Here is a 15,000-nt window from a genome sequence, read left to right as displayed (position 1 = left end):
TACAGCCAGGGAGCGGTCAACTCGCCCACCGGTGTGGTCATCGCCACCACGGGCAACGTCCCCAGTGCCCAGGACAAGTTCTCCACCGTCTCCCTGGACTCTCTCACGCTGCAGCCTGGACAAGGGCTCGTCCTCAAGTTGTGATTGGGGGCGGACTTTTGACCTTCTACAGACGATCTTACAGCAGTGTGCATGAGCTTTATCTGTGCAGCTGTCATAGTAGAAGAAGATTCTAGAGCAGTATGCATGACATAGAGGAGGTAGATCTTACAGCAGTGTGCATGAGCTTTATCTGTGCAGTAGACATAGTAGAAGAAGATTATAGAGCAGTTTACATGATATAGAGGGAGTAGATCTTACAGCAGTGTGCATGAGCTTTATCTGTGCAGTTGACATAGTAGAAGAAGATTCTAGAGCAGTATGCATGATATAGAGGGAGTAGATCTTACAGCAGTATACATGATATAGAGGGAGTAGATCTTACAGCAGTATACATGATCTAGAGGGAGTAGATCTTACAGCAGTGTGCATGATATAGAGGGAGTAGATCTTACAGCAGTATACATGATACAGCTTTCCATGGGGGGTAGACATAGGGAAGTATATTTTAGAGCAGTGTACATGATACACCTTTTTGTGGTAGACATAGAAGAAGTAGATCTTACACCAGCATACATAATGCAGCTTTATCAGGGCGATAGACACAGTAGAAGTAGATTTTAGAGCCGTTTGCATGATACAGCTTTGTCTAGGCGATATTTTGAGTCTTGACAGACGATCTTGCAGCAGCATGCGTGAGCTTTGTCATGGCGGTAAACATAGAGAAAGTAGATCTTACAGCAGTATACATGGTGTTGATTTGTATAGACGTTAGACAAAGAGGATGTAGATCTTCTAATACATGATACAGCTTTGTGTGGGCGGTTGGCATGATATGCTTAACCTTACCATAAAGTAAAGCCTAGCCGTTTTATGAAATATCGTGAATACACTGTACAACCAACTTGTGATTGCGCGCTCAAGTAACCATAGTACATGTATGTAGTTGCGTGCGATGTAAAAGTCTTACTAAACTAACTATGCATGGGTTACATAAGACGTGTATGCGTTTTAGATAATTTAGGGGTACCTAATTCTCGTCGTTTCTCTTGTTGTTTTCTATGTTTCTTTTTTGTACGGGAGGGGATCTTTCCTGTAGGGTCTGAGGTCTCTGTTTGAAGCGTACAAGGGACTTAATAAACAATTAACTGGTAATCAATACATTGAGTCTTGTGTCTGATGATATTTCACATAAAAGACTGCAAGGCGATAAGAGAGAGAGAGAGAGAGAGAGAGAGAGAGAGAGAAAGAGAGAGAGAGAGAAAAAGAGAGAGAGACAGAAAGAGAGACAGAGAGAGAGACAAAGAGAGAGACAGAGAGAGAGAGAAAGAGAGAGAGAGACAGAGAGGAACAGAGAGAGAGAGAGAGAGAGAGAGAGACAGAGAGACAGAGAGAAAGAAAAGGAGAGAAAGAGAGTGTATGTGAAGATGTAAAAAAGAGTAAATATCTCCAAACGCATACATCTCTTATTTGAAGATGATACCAAAGACACCGTATCTATCTATCTATCTATCTATCTATCTATCTATCTATCTATCTATCTATCTATCTATCTATCTATCTATCTATCTATCTATCTATCTCTCTCCAACTCGTTTCGTTTCAAAACACGTTCATCAACGAACCATTATGAGCTTCTCTGTGTCATTCTTAACAATCTGATCACAACAAAAACAAAAAACTTGGAATGCACACCTACCAACAGCCCTCCTCTTCACAATCCAGAAGTTATGAATTCCCGAAGCATACGACCTTCCCTTCAAAGACTGGATTCTGTCCAAAACGTCGTAACATGTCACTCTTTTATTGATCCTGGTATTTTATGACGTGTGGGATTGTAGTAATGGCAGAAATCAAAGGAAAGTTACCATGTGAAGCCGTTTGCACTCTGTGGACCAGGTTTGAGTGCCATGTGGTGAGCTTCAAAGCAACTGATCCGTATATATAGCTATAGAAGACGGCCTACTTACCCCCATTCCCTTGGATTATGAAAATATAGAATTTGTGTAGTGCCATGAGCTAAAAAGACCCTAGTCTTTCTCTCTCTCTCTCTCTCTCTCTCTCTCTCTCTCTCTCTCTCTCTCTCTCTCTCTCTCTCTCTCTTTCTCTCTCTCAATCGATACCAGTTTGACTTCGTTTGATTTGCCCATTGATACATACGTGTTTGCTTTCACACCAATAAACGGCGAATACACCGGAAAGAATTACCTCATAAAAGGAATGAAGGGAAGTGGGGCTGCATAAGAGCTTACGTACGACTCGTTCAATACTCTAATTTATGGTTAGTATTGTCTGAATAACTTGTTTCCCTGTGGCATGCGCAATAAGGCGCACCTTTCACAGGCCCGTTGTGTATTGTAAGTAGAGCGAAAGATTCACGCCACCATGGGATTAGATTTTCAGCGGGGGTCTAGGTATCAATTTTGGACCGTTTTTGTTTGTATGTTTTCCGTTTTTCTTTGGTACCTCTAAGGTTCGGTAACGAAACAGTAATGTTATTTCAGAAACACAATCATCAAATTCAATGCACATCTCCTTTTATGGTTTTGTTTTAGAAAGAGTTTTACGGCGCTCGCAACTGCATAAGGTCATATGAGCGCGAGAAACACAAGTTGGTTGTATTCACAACAGTTCACTGCATAGCTTGGCTCGGGTCAACAATCAGATTTTAAAATGTTAAAAAGTTGAGGTAAAATAACAATCTAAAAATGATAACCTGCTTAATATAAAAATAACCGTATTTACAATTTTCCGTAAAGGCCAATGGCCATTATAACATCAAGAATTCTGTTGGGATCAACGACGTATGAACACAACGAGATGATCACAACCAGCTCATGAACGGGAAACGGGAAGATGGATACAGAAACAACAGAGGGGAAAATGGGACGAGCCCTCCTCTGCCCTATTTCTGCATGGCATCTTTGAGTTGGTGAAACTGACACAAGTTACTGTTAACGTATTATAGACGAATCGGACACATGTGTGTGTCACATTTCAATATGAAACCAGGCACTCGTCAAAATAGTGAATTTAAAGAAATTGACATTTTCTCCACCAGTTTGACAATTTTTATCAATTTTTGTTTTGTTTTGTTTCTTGGCTTATCCCCTTTCATACCCTTTGAAAAACACATTTATGTTTCGATTTTACTGAAAATCGTTGATTAAAAGCACAAAATGTGTGATATTTCACTTTCAATGAACTCCCAAGCTATGGAAGTCATCAAACTTTTGCGGCCATTTTATCGATAATTTTACCTTTCAAACCAAACGACCCAACCTCCTCCAATCTCAAATTTCTCGACTTCTATTCAAAATAAATGGGTATTCTTTTCTTCGAAAGCAAGGCGAATGAATAATTATTTTCTTTTACAGAAAGGGAAAAAATTAACCTTCTCGATGAACAAAAGGCTTTAGAGTAGCTCTACAACCTTTCTAGTGGAAAATAAAATTTGCCTTATTTGAATTGTAAGTGTTACATTTCGTGAATACTGGCACATAGCGGCCTCGTGGTCTGACTGAGATAAGGCAATTCCCAGCTTACGAACGCCACACACAAATGTACATTCAATAGTCGCTCACTGAATGACACAAAGCGTTTAACTATTGCACTCAAAATTCGATTTAGGTGCACGTTCAATAGCCGGTAATGCCGAAGTGACGCCTGGCGAAACGATAAGCAAAGAGACACTGGGACGGAGACATTGCGCTAACAAATATTATATCATGGTGTATCTGCCGTGCTGAACTATTAGCAGTTCTACGTGGGTCTGTTTTTGTTGGGGGTCCGTTGAGTTAAAGAGAAAAACTTCGACACAGCAACGGTCATGTGGTGCTAGGGAAAAGAATTCAGAGACAGAAACAAATTGAAGAGATACTATACTAGAAAATATGGAGCCATTTGTTATATTTATTCAAAGTCAAATTTACCAAACCAAATGGAACTCCAAATGCGAAATAACTTTTTTTTAAAGAATAAGTGGAGCGCGTAGTTCCAACACAGCACCAAACGACACACAGGTTGCAGTTCATAGGGTGGTTTTTCTAAAGGTGTGTGTGGGGGGGGGGGGTCTTTAGTTGTTGGGGTTGTTTTTTCACTTTTTAAAACTGAATCACTTTACTCGCTTCAACCCCCCCCCCCCCCCCCCCCACCCCCTTTCCAACCAACCATTTTCCCTATACCTTAATTGTTCGCTATTAAGGACAAGCGGGCTAACCCAGATTTCGACGGTTTCCAGAAACTTGACCTACACCAAAAGGGGGCATTGCCCTACCTATAGGAGAAATTTGGTTTCATTGGTGTGTATATTTGTTTGACTATAAAGAAAACACTCCTTGTCTTTTAAAGAAACTGAACAAGGGGCAAAAAATTTACCTTCGTTTTTCTTCAAAACAGCATTATTCGGGACAGTCCCCTTGTGTTTAAAAGCGACCAATTACTCATCGGGTGCCCAAACAATGTTGAAGATTTAGGCTGGTGTGCAGCAAGCGGAACTAGCAAGTAAACGTGAACTCTCTTGTTATGTACGATCTTTGGTTAGGCTCCTCACCGTAGCACGCAAACGAGGTGACTTCGATTCCCAAGTGCGTGGAGTTTTTGTTTGTTTTTAGCGATTACCGTCTGCTTGGGAGACTGCTGAGAATAATTGCTCGCTTTTAAGCACAAGGGGGCATTCGCGAAAAATGCTGTTTTGAGAAAATCGAAGGTAAAGTTTTTGCCTCCTGTTCAGTTTCTTTAAAAGACAAGGAAAGTTTTCTCTATAACCAAACAAATATACATACCAATGAAATCAAACTTCTCCTACAGGTAGGGCAATGCTCACTTTTGGAGTAGGTCAAGATTTCTGAAAACCCCCGAAATCTGGGTTAGTCCGCTTGTCCTTAAAAGCGACTAATTATCGTGGAAGAAAAAAGAAATCAAATGAGGTAGTGCCTGATGAAGCCCACGTGGGACGCTCACAGTTAAAAACAATCAGGAAACGACAAATGCAGCTCTTGGGACACCTGAATAGACATAGATCTAAAGGTCTTGAACATGTAGCTCTCACTGGCAAAATTGAAGGCAAACGAGGCAGGGGTAGGCCCAGAGCAACATACTTAGGGAACCTAAACAAATGGGTAACGGGGAAAGATCAGGGAAAGGTAGGTTTTTAAAGAGAATCCGAGCAAAGGAATGAATGGAGAACCATGATCGCCGATGTCTGTCGTAGACCTGGCACTGGATGATGATGATGATGATGATGATGATGATGATGATGATGATGATGATGATGACGATGATGATAATGACCGTCTGCTTGCTCAGATGTTGTATAATCTCATCCTTGGTTTGCTCCAGTTGCATGAGCAAAACACTCAGCCAGCTGAATTATCTAAATTATTATTTTCTATTTTATTTTTTTATTTTTTATTAGAAGGGCGAAGGTCGTAAAACATTTCCAATCCCAATTAGGTCCACCATAACAGTACGTTTTAACACCTACAATTATTGTGACGCATCGTGGTGAAATCAGACGCTCGTCAAAATAATGAAATCGAAGAAACAGACATTTTTCTGCCAGTTTGACAATTTTTATCTTAATTTTTGTTTTTTGATTCAACACCTTGTATTTCCATACAAAAATATATTTCCATGTGAATTTTTATTGAAAAGCATTGATTAAAGACAAAACATAAATCACTGTTCTGTTTTCAAGGACTCTCAAGCTATTAAAATTACCAAACTTTGGCAGCCATTTTCTCCCTAACCTTATCACTGAAACCAGGCGACCCCTCCTCCTTCAATTTTTGCAAGCATCTTGACGTCTATTCAAGAAAGATGGGTACTTTTTCCATTGACAGTAAGGCAAATGCATAAGCTTTCAGATTAAAACAACTCCACAAGCCCCAAAAATTGACGAGCGTCTGATTCCACTGCGTCGTGACACAATTAGATTGCAGCCCAGCCCACCTGTATTTGTAGCTTACTATCACTAATTGTTTTGCCCACAAAGTGGATCAAATAAGGCTATAAAGATAATATGTTAAAGAGGATGGTCATTTTCTGTATCCTGACTGTTTTATGTTATAACTGTAGCCCAGTAGGGACCTCAGGGTAGGTACCATAATGTCGCCCATAAACGTTCTGGTTGATCAATGCTCGGGTCAGTGGAACAGGGTTCTAGCCATCAAGTAGGGCTGGGCATTGAATGGCTTTAGCAAAATCCGGATAATATGTTAATGCACCTCTTCGGCGATTAAATGTGTTATGAACCGCTTCACCTCCGGAATAAGACAAGGTTGTGTCCTATCACCACTACTATTTATCATATACATGGATAGAATTAGAAAAGAGACCAACACAGAACCAGACGCCCTAAATGAATTAATCTTCGCTGATGACCAAAGCCGGGCACACAAAGATGAACGAAGTCTCCAACACCACACCACCAGATTAAACAAAGAATGTAACAACTACGACATGAAGATCAACATTAAAAAAAGACAATGAAAGTAAGCAGAAAGCCAGAACCAGTCAGGATACACATCAACAACAACAGTCTCAGACAGCTCTAAGAATTTAAGTACCTCGGAAGTATATTCACAGAGGAAGGGCGACTGAACAGAGAAATTGAAACACGAGTGCAAAAGGCCAATAATGTTAGTTACCAGCTTATTCCACTACTGAAACATCCTAACATCCCCATGACAACAAAAACTCAAAATGATCAACACCATATTCATCCCAACACTCACCCATCAATGCCAAACATGGACCACGAACAAGACATTAGAGCAAAGAATTACATCATGTGAAATGCGATCCCTTAGAAAAACAGTAAACTAGACCAGGCAAGACAAAATTAGAAACCCAGTAATCAGAGAAATGGTGGGCACAAATGTCATGCATCAAATCCAACACCAACACACCACCCAGCACAACGTGCCTACATAAAAGAATTCGATGGCAACAAGGCTAGAGGGCGACGGAGAAAGACCTGGATAGATGGAGTCGGGGAAACACTAACAACTCACGGCATCCCCCTGACCCAAGCTCTCCGGCTGGCGACAGAGAGACGTCTCTTTCTTCCCGCAACACCCAAAAAGGTATAAGCGGCGTATAAAAGTAAAAGTTAAAAGTATGAACCGCTTCGGCAAATAGGTTAGAAGAACCACGTCAACAAATGATTGCACCAGCTTCCGCAAACGTGTCAGGAAAGAGAGTTTACGAATCTGAATTCGGATAATGTTTCACTGAGAATTATCTGGTTATCCGGATTTTGCCCACCACTACCATCACGTCAGTTGTGTGCCGATTGAGCGTGGTGTCGTGTTGTTGCAGACGTCACCTTTACAGTGAAGTATTTACAGCCAGAACTACAGTATTTACAGGCAGAACTAGCGCGCGGTCTTGTTCCCGTCTGGCACCGCCTTTGTTCCCTCCTTTGTTCCCGTTTTATTTCTTCCTTTTGTTACTTAGACGGTTTGCCCCCGCTCCCCGCCACTCCTTCTTTATGTTTGTGTTTCTATTTTTGGTAGCGGATTTTTTATCGATCTATTTATTTTTTTTAAATTTATTTATTTATTTGATTATTTGTTTATTTATTATTTATTCATTTTGGTCAAGACGCGGTGGAATCAGGCGCTCCTCATGTGGAGTTATTGGTATCATCTTAATAAAGCTTTTTCATTTCTTTTGTTTAAGATGAACAAATATCAAATTTTGTAGAATACAATTCGAGATATTTGTGAATGAAGGAGGTGCGGGTCACCTGTTTTTAGAGCTAAAATTTTTGAAGAAATGTTGTATTCTTGTATGCCCCTCATTCTCTATCTCAATTTCAATGAGTAAAATCAAACCTTCCCTGGCGCTCATATGACCTTATTCAGTTGCGAACGCCGTAAAACCTCTACTAAAACTAACAAACATCCCGATTTTTAGTTCAGCAAAACCGATACAGACAGAAAAGGTATATGTGAGGCAGCGGGGTGAAATCAGGCTCTCGTCAAAATAATCAAAGTGAAGAAACTTGCATTTTTCCGCAAGTTTGTGAATTTTTATCAAATTTTCGTTTTTTGGCTCAACACCTTTCATGCGTATTAAAGAACTCATTTCTGTGTGGATTTTTCTTTAAAATGTTGATTGAAGGCAGAACAAATGTAAATTTTCAGTTACCACCGACTCTAACGTTAAGGAAATAAGTAATATTTGGCGGCCATTTTCTCACTAATTTTATCTCTGAAAACAGGTGACCCCAACCTTCTTCGTTCGCAAATATCTCGACTTGTATTCAAGATAAATGGATATTTTTTTCATCAAAATAAAGACAAGTGAACAAGCTTTAAGATGATATGATACCAATAACTCTACATGCCCCAAAATTGACGAAAGCCTGATTCCACCACGCTGCCTCACATATGGATTGATTTTATACGTCATTGAAATTGTCCGCGGTCGACATGGTTCAGAGACAGTAACAGAGGACAAAACCTCGCCGTCCACCTCCACTCCTTCCATCTATCTATCTCTCTGATAAAAGAAATCGCCTCACCTGTGTGCGAGGGTCTCAAATCGGCGGCACCATCAAAGAACGGACAGACATTGACAAGTTCCGCACCCACGCTAGAGCAATAAAAGTGAGAGTGAACAAATGGGAGGCATCGTGGTGAAATCAGGCGCTCGTCAAAATAACAAAACACTCAAAGAAACAGGCGTTTTTCCCACCAGTTTGGCCATTTTCAATCAATTTGTTTACTCAACACCTTCAGGTCCATATAAAAACACATCTCGTGAATTTGACTGAACAACGTTGATTAATGGCACACAATATGTAAGTTTTCAGTTTTCAAGGACTCTCAAGCTGTTAAAGTTAACAAACTTTGCCGGCTATTTTCTCGCTAATTTTACCTCTCAAACCAATCGATAGCACCTCGTTCAATCTCAACTGTCTCGACGTCTATTCCTGATAGATGTTTATTTATTTCATTGAAAGCAAGGGAAATTCATAAGCTTTCAGATGACACTAATAACTTCATCATCATCACCCGATGCCTTGCCGACTGGCGTGGGCGATCATGGACCTCTAGTTCACTCTGTCTTGCGTTGCAACAATGGTGTCTGTCCACAAGCCCCAAAATCGACGAGCGCCTGATTCCACCGTGTCATGACACAAAGAACGGTGATCCCCGGTCAAGCAGCGGGTGCTGTAGCTGTAATCTCAGCCAAGCGAGATGGCTGGTCACTACGACGATACTGTACAGCTGATTGATGTGACCCCCTCCCCTCCCCCCCACCCCCTTCTCCCCACGCCCCTCCCAACCCACACACAAAGTCGTGTACCTGTTCACCCACATCTTACACAAGACAAGACTGGGATATCACTGTTCTCTTGTGAGATAGCTTTGGATGTCAGTCTCTGTTTCTTTCTTTCTTTCTTTCTTTGACCCCCCCCCCTCTCTCTCTCTCTCTTTCTCTTTCTCTCCTTCTATCTCCTCTCTCTCCATCTATCTATCTATCTATCTATCTATCTATTTATCTATCTATCTATCTATCTATCTATCTATCTATCTATCTATCTATCTATCTATCTATCTATCTGTTTCTTTCTCTATCAACAATATCTCTCTGTTTATCTCCTCTATCCACCCTAACTCTCTATCTGTTTTTAAGTATGTCTGTCTGTTTAACTGCCTGTCTGTCTGTCTGTCTGTCTGTCTGTCTGTCTGTTTGTCTGTCTGACACATGTGTGTTTTTCCAGGCAGGACACTCAACAGTACCTATCACAGCCCGTGAGATTCCCATCGACTACCTACGATACCAATTGGTCGCTTTTAAGGACAAGCGGGCTAACCCAGACTTCGGGGGTTTCCAGAAATCTTGACCTACACCAAAAGTGGGCAATGCCCTACCTATAGAAGAAGTTTGGTTTCATTGGTGTGTATATTTGTTTGGTTATAGAGAAAACTCTCGTTGTCTTTTATAGAAACTGAACAAGGGACAAAAACTTTACCTTCGATTTTCTCAAAACAGCATTTTTCGGGATTGCCCCCTTGTGCTTGAAAGCGACAAACCTGCCCAGCAGGGGGTGATAGTACCCAGGTCGGCAATCACTGTGCTACACTCATAAATAAACCAACAACTATTTTATTATTGGGGCTATTTTGCCACTGCTCTAGACTCATAAATAAGCCAACAACAATTGTTTCATTCAATGGGCTATTTAACAATTGCCCATTGCCCCGACAAGTCCAATCTTTAAATTAATCTCTATCCAGGACAGAACATGGTCCGATGAAGCAGAGACAGAAGATCGCGGATCACCACTGAGACGCTATGAAGCGGCAATTTTCTTAGTTGTGTTTTAGTACATAGTAAGAGTTTTACGGCACTTGGAACACAATAAGGTCATACAAGTGCGGAAGATTAGAGGTGTTACATGAGAGTTTCTCGGGGGGTGTCATCTCTGACTCTGAGGTTGAGGCGTAATGGCCCCCTAGCACTCATGGTCGCGAGCTGCCGTTCTGCGTTCTGGCACACCCAGGCCAGTCCATGCCTTAATATTGTCCGTCCGTGTTCCTCTTTGTCCACCCCCTTACTCTCTTGCCCTACATTCTTCCATCGTGGGTGGTTGGCGGGTGCTCTGGTGTGGTTTGCTTCTTCTTTCCTATCAAACATCTATCGTCTATATCTCCCCTCCTTCTCATTTGTACTTTTTACTGTCTTGTAACACCTCTTGTCTTCGGCACTTATATATATGACCTTATTGGGTTGTAAGTGTCGTAAAACTCTTTATGCACCGTAAAACTATCTACTATAAAAAAAAGCATTTAATGAGCTTTTTGTTCTCTTTGATACCAATGACCCCATATGCACACAAATTGACGAGCGTCTGGTTCCACCACGTCGTGACTTATTATATTATGATGATAAGCACGAGAATTGTTTAAGTGTGTCTTATACTAAAAACAAACTTGTACTGTAAGAAATTATGTTTACAAAACTCGCACTATCCCTGCACGTGGTCATTATGACAGGTATGTTGAGGTTTGTTTGTTTGTTTGTTTGTTTTTGTTTTTGTATAGTTTTAGTTGTGCTAATCGGTGCGGGCTCGGTGGGGGAGCGGTTAGTGCGCTCGTCTCCGAAACAGAAAGTCCGGGTTCGAGCCTCGGTTCAGACACGGATTTTTTTCGCCCCCTCCTGCCCACCCACCAGTAATGGGTACCTGACTTCGAGTTGGGGAAGTAAAGGCGGCGTGGAAAGGAACTGGCCACCCTACCACAATATGACGAAGGCCCAGGAAGTTGTCTCACTAACAAGGCAATCCCCAAAGTCCGGATCGGATGCGGGAACAACTTTTACTTTACTTAATCGGCACAGTACTTCTGTCGTACATCGAGGTCTATGGTGGAGCGGTCACTATCGCAAACAATAGACCCAAGTTCGGATCCCCAGAGGGGAGAAACTTTGTATCGAGTATCTCGGTCTTTCTATTATTGGGATGGTGTATCCTTCTCAGCCCGGGTTGGTCCTGACAGCCAGAGTCGGAAGCCAGCCTCTTAATTGGTCACTTTTAAGCACAAGGGAGCTATCCCCCAAAAATGCTGTTTGAGAGAATCGAAGGTAAAGTTTTTGCCCCTTGTTCAGTATCTTTAAAAACCAGGGAAAGTTTTCTCTAAAACCAAAAAAATATACAATCCAATGAAAACAAACTTCTCCTATAGGTAGGGCAATACCCACTTTTGGTGTTGATCAAGATTTCTGGAACCCCCGAAATCTGGGTTAACCCGCTTGTCCTTGAAAGCGACCAATTAATGATGGAAATAAGGCCGATGCTGGTGTAAAAAATCTACATTTTACACGTCCATATATTCCTCTCCTACCCTGGGTTCGTATTTAAAGTTCATCACGTTACCTTCTTCCTCATGGATATGATACTTGATAGCACAGTTGCACATTTGTGAGGTGTGCTGACAAAATGAGTTACTTCTTTCGGATTGTAGCCGTATGGAAATTGATAAATCAGCTTTATAGGTTGTGTTCGTATAATTTGTAAGTGTGGAAAAATAAAAGAAACGGTAGACTTGAACAAAATGGCATCAACTGAAAATCTATAAATCTGACCTCGTGTTGATTTTTAGCCCATATCTCCATTCTTGGATGGCGAGAAGTAACTCATGGATATGATTCTTGATATCCCAGTTGCACATTTATGTTTACTGGTACTAAAAACCTGAACACTTCTCGAGTCTCGAGAGCAGGAGATAATCCTGGGTGACACTTGACGTTACAGCTGCTGGTTATCGCTCTAACCAGGAGATTATGAACCTCTTGTTATGTCAAGCTTTTGTGTCTGACATTATGTCTGTCTGTCTGTCTGATTTGCTCTCTCTCTCACTCTCTCTCCTCTGTCTGTCTGTCTCTCTCTCTCTCTCTCTCTCTCTCTCTCTCTCTCTCTCTTTCTCTCTCTCTCTCTGTCTCTCTCTCTCTCTTTCTATTTGTGTATTCTTATACGTGTATAATCATTTTTTGTGGATTGATGTGTAACAACTATATCGTAGATAGACAGACAGATGGATAGATAGATAGATAGGTAGATAGATAGATAGATAGATAGATAGATAGATAGATAGATAGATAGATAGATAGATAGATAGATAGATAGGTAGATAGATAGATAGATAGATAGATAGATAGATAGATAGATAGATAGATAGATAGATAGATAGATATCCATGGTGGGAAATATACAATTAAAGTATTGGTAATATGCTGATGTCACCGGACTTTAAAAAACGACAACAAAGATTACACAACAGAAGTGTGAACGAAGACGTGAAAGATAATATTCTTTTAGGAACATTTGTTCTGTACAAGTCCGGGAGAAAAAAGAAGAACCTAGCCTTTGGTTATAAAAAGAAAATCACCCCCCCCCCCTCCTCCCCCCGGAAAATTTGGGAAGGCGCAGGCGTAAAAAAAGAGGGGTGGTGGGGGTTAGCGTTAACCTGATAGCCAATATGGAATAATGATATGTCTGATCCCGTATCAAGATGGGAGAGTCGAGAAGGGTTACGAGGGCGGTTGGGGGGGGGGGGCGAAAAACGGACGAGTAGGTTGAAAGGGGTAGGGGGGAACGAGGTTGTAAGTGAGAAAAAAAGGGAGGGGGTGGGAGGGGTGAGGTAAAAAGCGAAGGGTGCGAGGAGTGGAGGGGGAGTGGAGGGGGAGTGGAGGGGGAGTGGAGGGGGAGTCTTACACATGGCTGATCGACTGGAACCCGATGTCGCGATTGCCAGAAGAAGATAGTTACCTGTCAGCCGCTACCACGAGAGAGAGAGAGAGAGAGAGAGGGACAGAGAGACAGAGAGACAGAGAGAGACAGAGAGAGAGAGAGCCGGTGTACATAAATACATGTATATATCGATCTCAGGAAGGGAATCACGGAGTGATATATCGATCATAAGTGCGAGTAGGTGCGCGCTTCTTGTTCAAGAAACGTCTATAAAATTTAATGTGCTTCTGAACTGCCATTATTCTCACGCTCATATTTATAATATCTCTTCCAAAGGATTACTGCTTCATTGAGACAGGAATCATATCAACAATTATTTATTCTGGTGTTTGGATTGTAGGTAAGTAACACTCCAGTGTGCTTAGAGTTCAAACTAGTGGCTGTGATGTTTCGTTATAATGTTTCAGTTTATTTGATGTTTCAGCTTGTTTGAAATTTAACGTATTGTGTTTTATAATAATATGCATATTAAGAGTAAAGGCGGGAAAAACGATTGTAATTGTGAGGGTGCCAATTTTAAAGGCTTGAGGACTCACAACTTCATATCTGTTTGACTGGTGGTGTATTGTTAAGTGTTGTTGAATGGGAAATCTAACAACAATAATCAACCAACGGTTGGACAGAAATACAGCTATGAGTAAAAAAAATAAATTTTTAAGCATTCAAAATTGGTACCCTCACGATTTTCAATGTGTGACTTTTACCATGTAGTCTTCATAGATTATATACTACAGCTACGTTGTATAAATGAACGTGAATTATTTGTATGACAGTTACAAACGCTATAGTAACATTTATATTGTCAAGAAGAAAAAAAACGTTCTTATTTCCCAATCCGTTTTTATTCTCCAGTCTTGTTGGGCATGTTTTCTTTCTTCGTTCATTTTTCTTTTTTTTTTTCTTTATTTCTTTCGCCACTTTTGAGGACACATTTTTGAGTCACCAATTTTGAAGACACATTTTTGAGTCATCAATTTTGAGGACATCATGAATTTTGCCCATAATGCCGAAGCCATCGAATAACTCGTTCATCTTGAATCATATTCCGTCTCTGGTGCCAAGAAAAAGGATCAATACAGGTATGAGTGTCTTGGTCACTCATTCTCAAGTAATGGAAGCTGGAAATCATTCTATTCTTTCGCTGAGAGGCTTTTGCTTTTATTGTGCCATAATATATCATAAGCCCCATCGGGTTGAATTTTACCACACAGGCACGCTCAAGTATTTTAAGGACTATTTTCTTTGAGTGTGAGAGGGAAATAGACGTTAATGGAACGAAAGAATGAGTGCGCGAATGTGTGTGTGTGTATGTGTTTGTGTGTGTGTGTTTGTGTGTGTGTGTGAGTTTGTGTGTGTGTGTGTGTGAGAGTGTGTGTGTGTGCATTATGTATGGAAACGTGGGAGAGAGGGAAAGAACGACAGAGATAGAAAAGAAAGAAAGAAAGAAAGAAAAAAAGAAAGAAAGACAGAGGGAGAGAGAGAGAGAGAGAGAGAGAGAGAGAGAGAAAGAGAGAGAGAGAGAGACAAAGAAAATCCGAGAAGAAATCACAAGACTCCATCACCGTCAAAAAGACTATTGTATTCCGTTACGGAGAGTAGAAACGCTGATCTCAGTGTGTCCGTTGTGCTAATCG

The 15,000-nt window shown here is 41.0% G+C and overlaps 3 protein-coding genes across 3 annotated transcripts in view; all 3 read left to right on the top strand.

Moving 5' to 3' along the window:
- Nucleotides 1-1,250, top strand: part of LOC101851981 (maltase 1) — a gene marked incomplete in the record, with an annotated part of 53,657 nt that extends 52,407 nt beyond the window's left edge. The window contains 1 exon segment of the mRNA XM_013087316.2: nt 1-1,250. This exon segment is cut by the window's left edge and continues 55 nt beyond it. Within this exon segment, the coding sequence (XP_012942770.2) occupies nt 1-144 (144 nt within the window).
- Nucleotides 1,251-6,207: 4,957 nt separating this feature from the next.
- LOC106012934 (multidrug resistance-associated protein 1-like) overlaps nt 6,208-15,000 on the top strand; it is a 32,913-nt gene continuing 24,120 nt past the window's right edge. Inside the window, exon 1 of the mRNA XM_035972062.1 lies at nt 6,208-6,272. Coding sequence (XP_035827955.1) covers nt 6,208-6,272 — 65 coding nt within the window. The remainder of the gene's footprint in view (nt 6,273-15,000) is intronic.
- LOC101851762 (leucine-rich repeat-containing protein 74A) overlaps nt 13,443-15,000 on the top strand; it is a gene marked incomplete in the record, with an annotated part of 48,280 nt that continues 46,722 nt past the window's right edge. Inside the window, 1 exon segment of the mRNA XM_035972066.1 lies at nt 13,443-13,706.

This window comes from Aplysia californica, unplaced genomic scaffold (assembly GCF_000002075.1).
Source record: "Aplysia californica isolate F4 #8 unplaced genomic scaffold, AplCal3.0 scaffold00572, whole genome shotgun sequence".
Lineage (NCBI taxonomy): Eukaryota > Metazoa > Mollusca > Gastropoda > Aplysiida > Aplysiidae > Aplysia > Aplysia californica.
The sequence above is the reverse complement of the archived record's forward strand: the minus strand, read 5'-3'. Positions and strand labels throughout refer to the sequence as shown.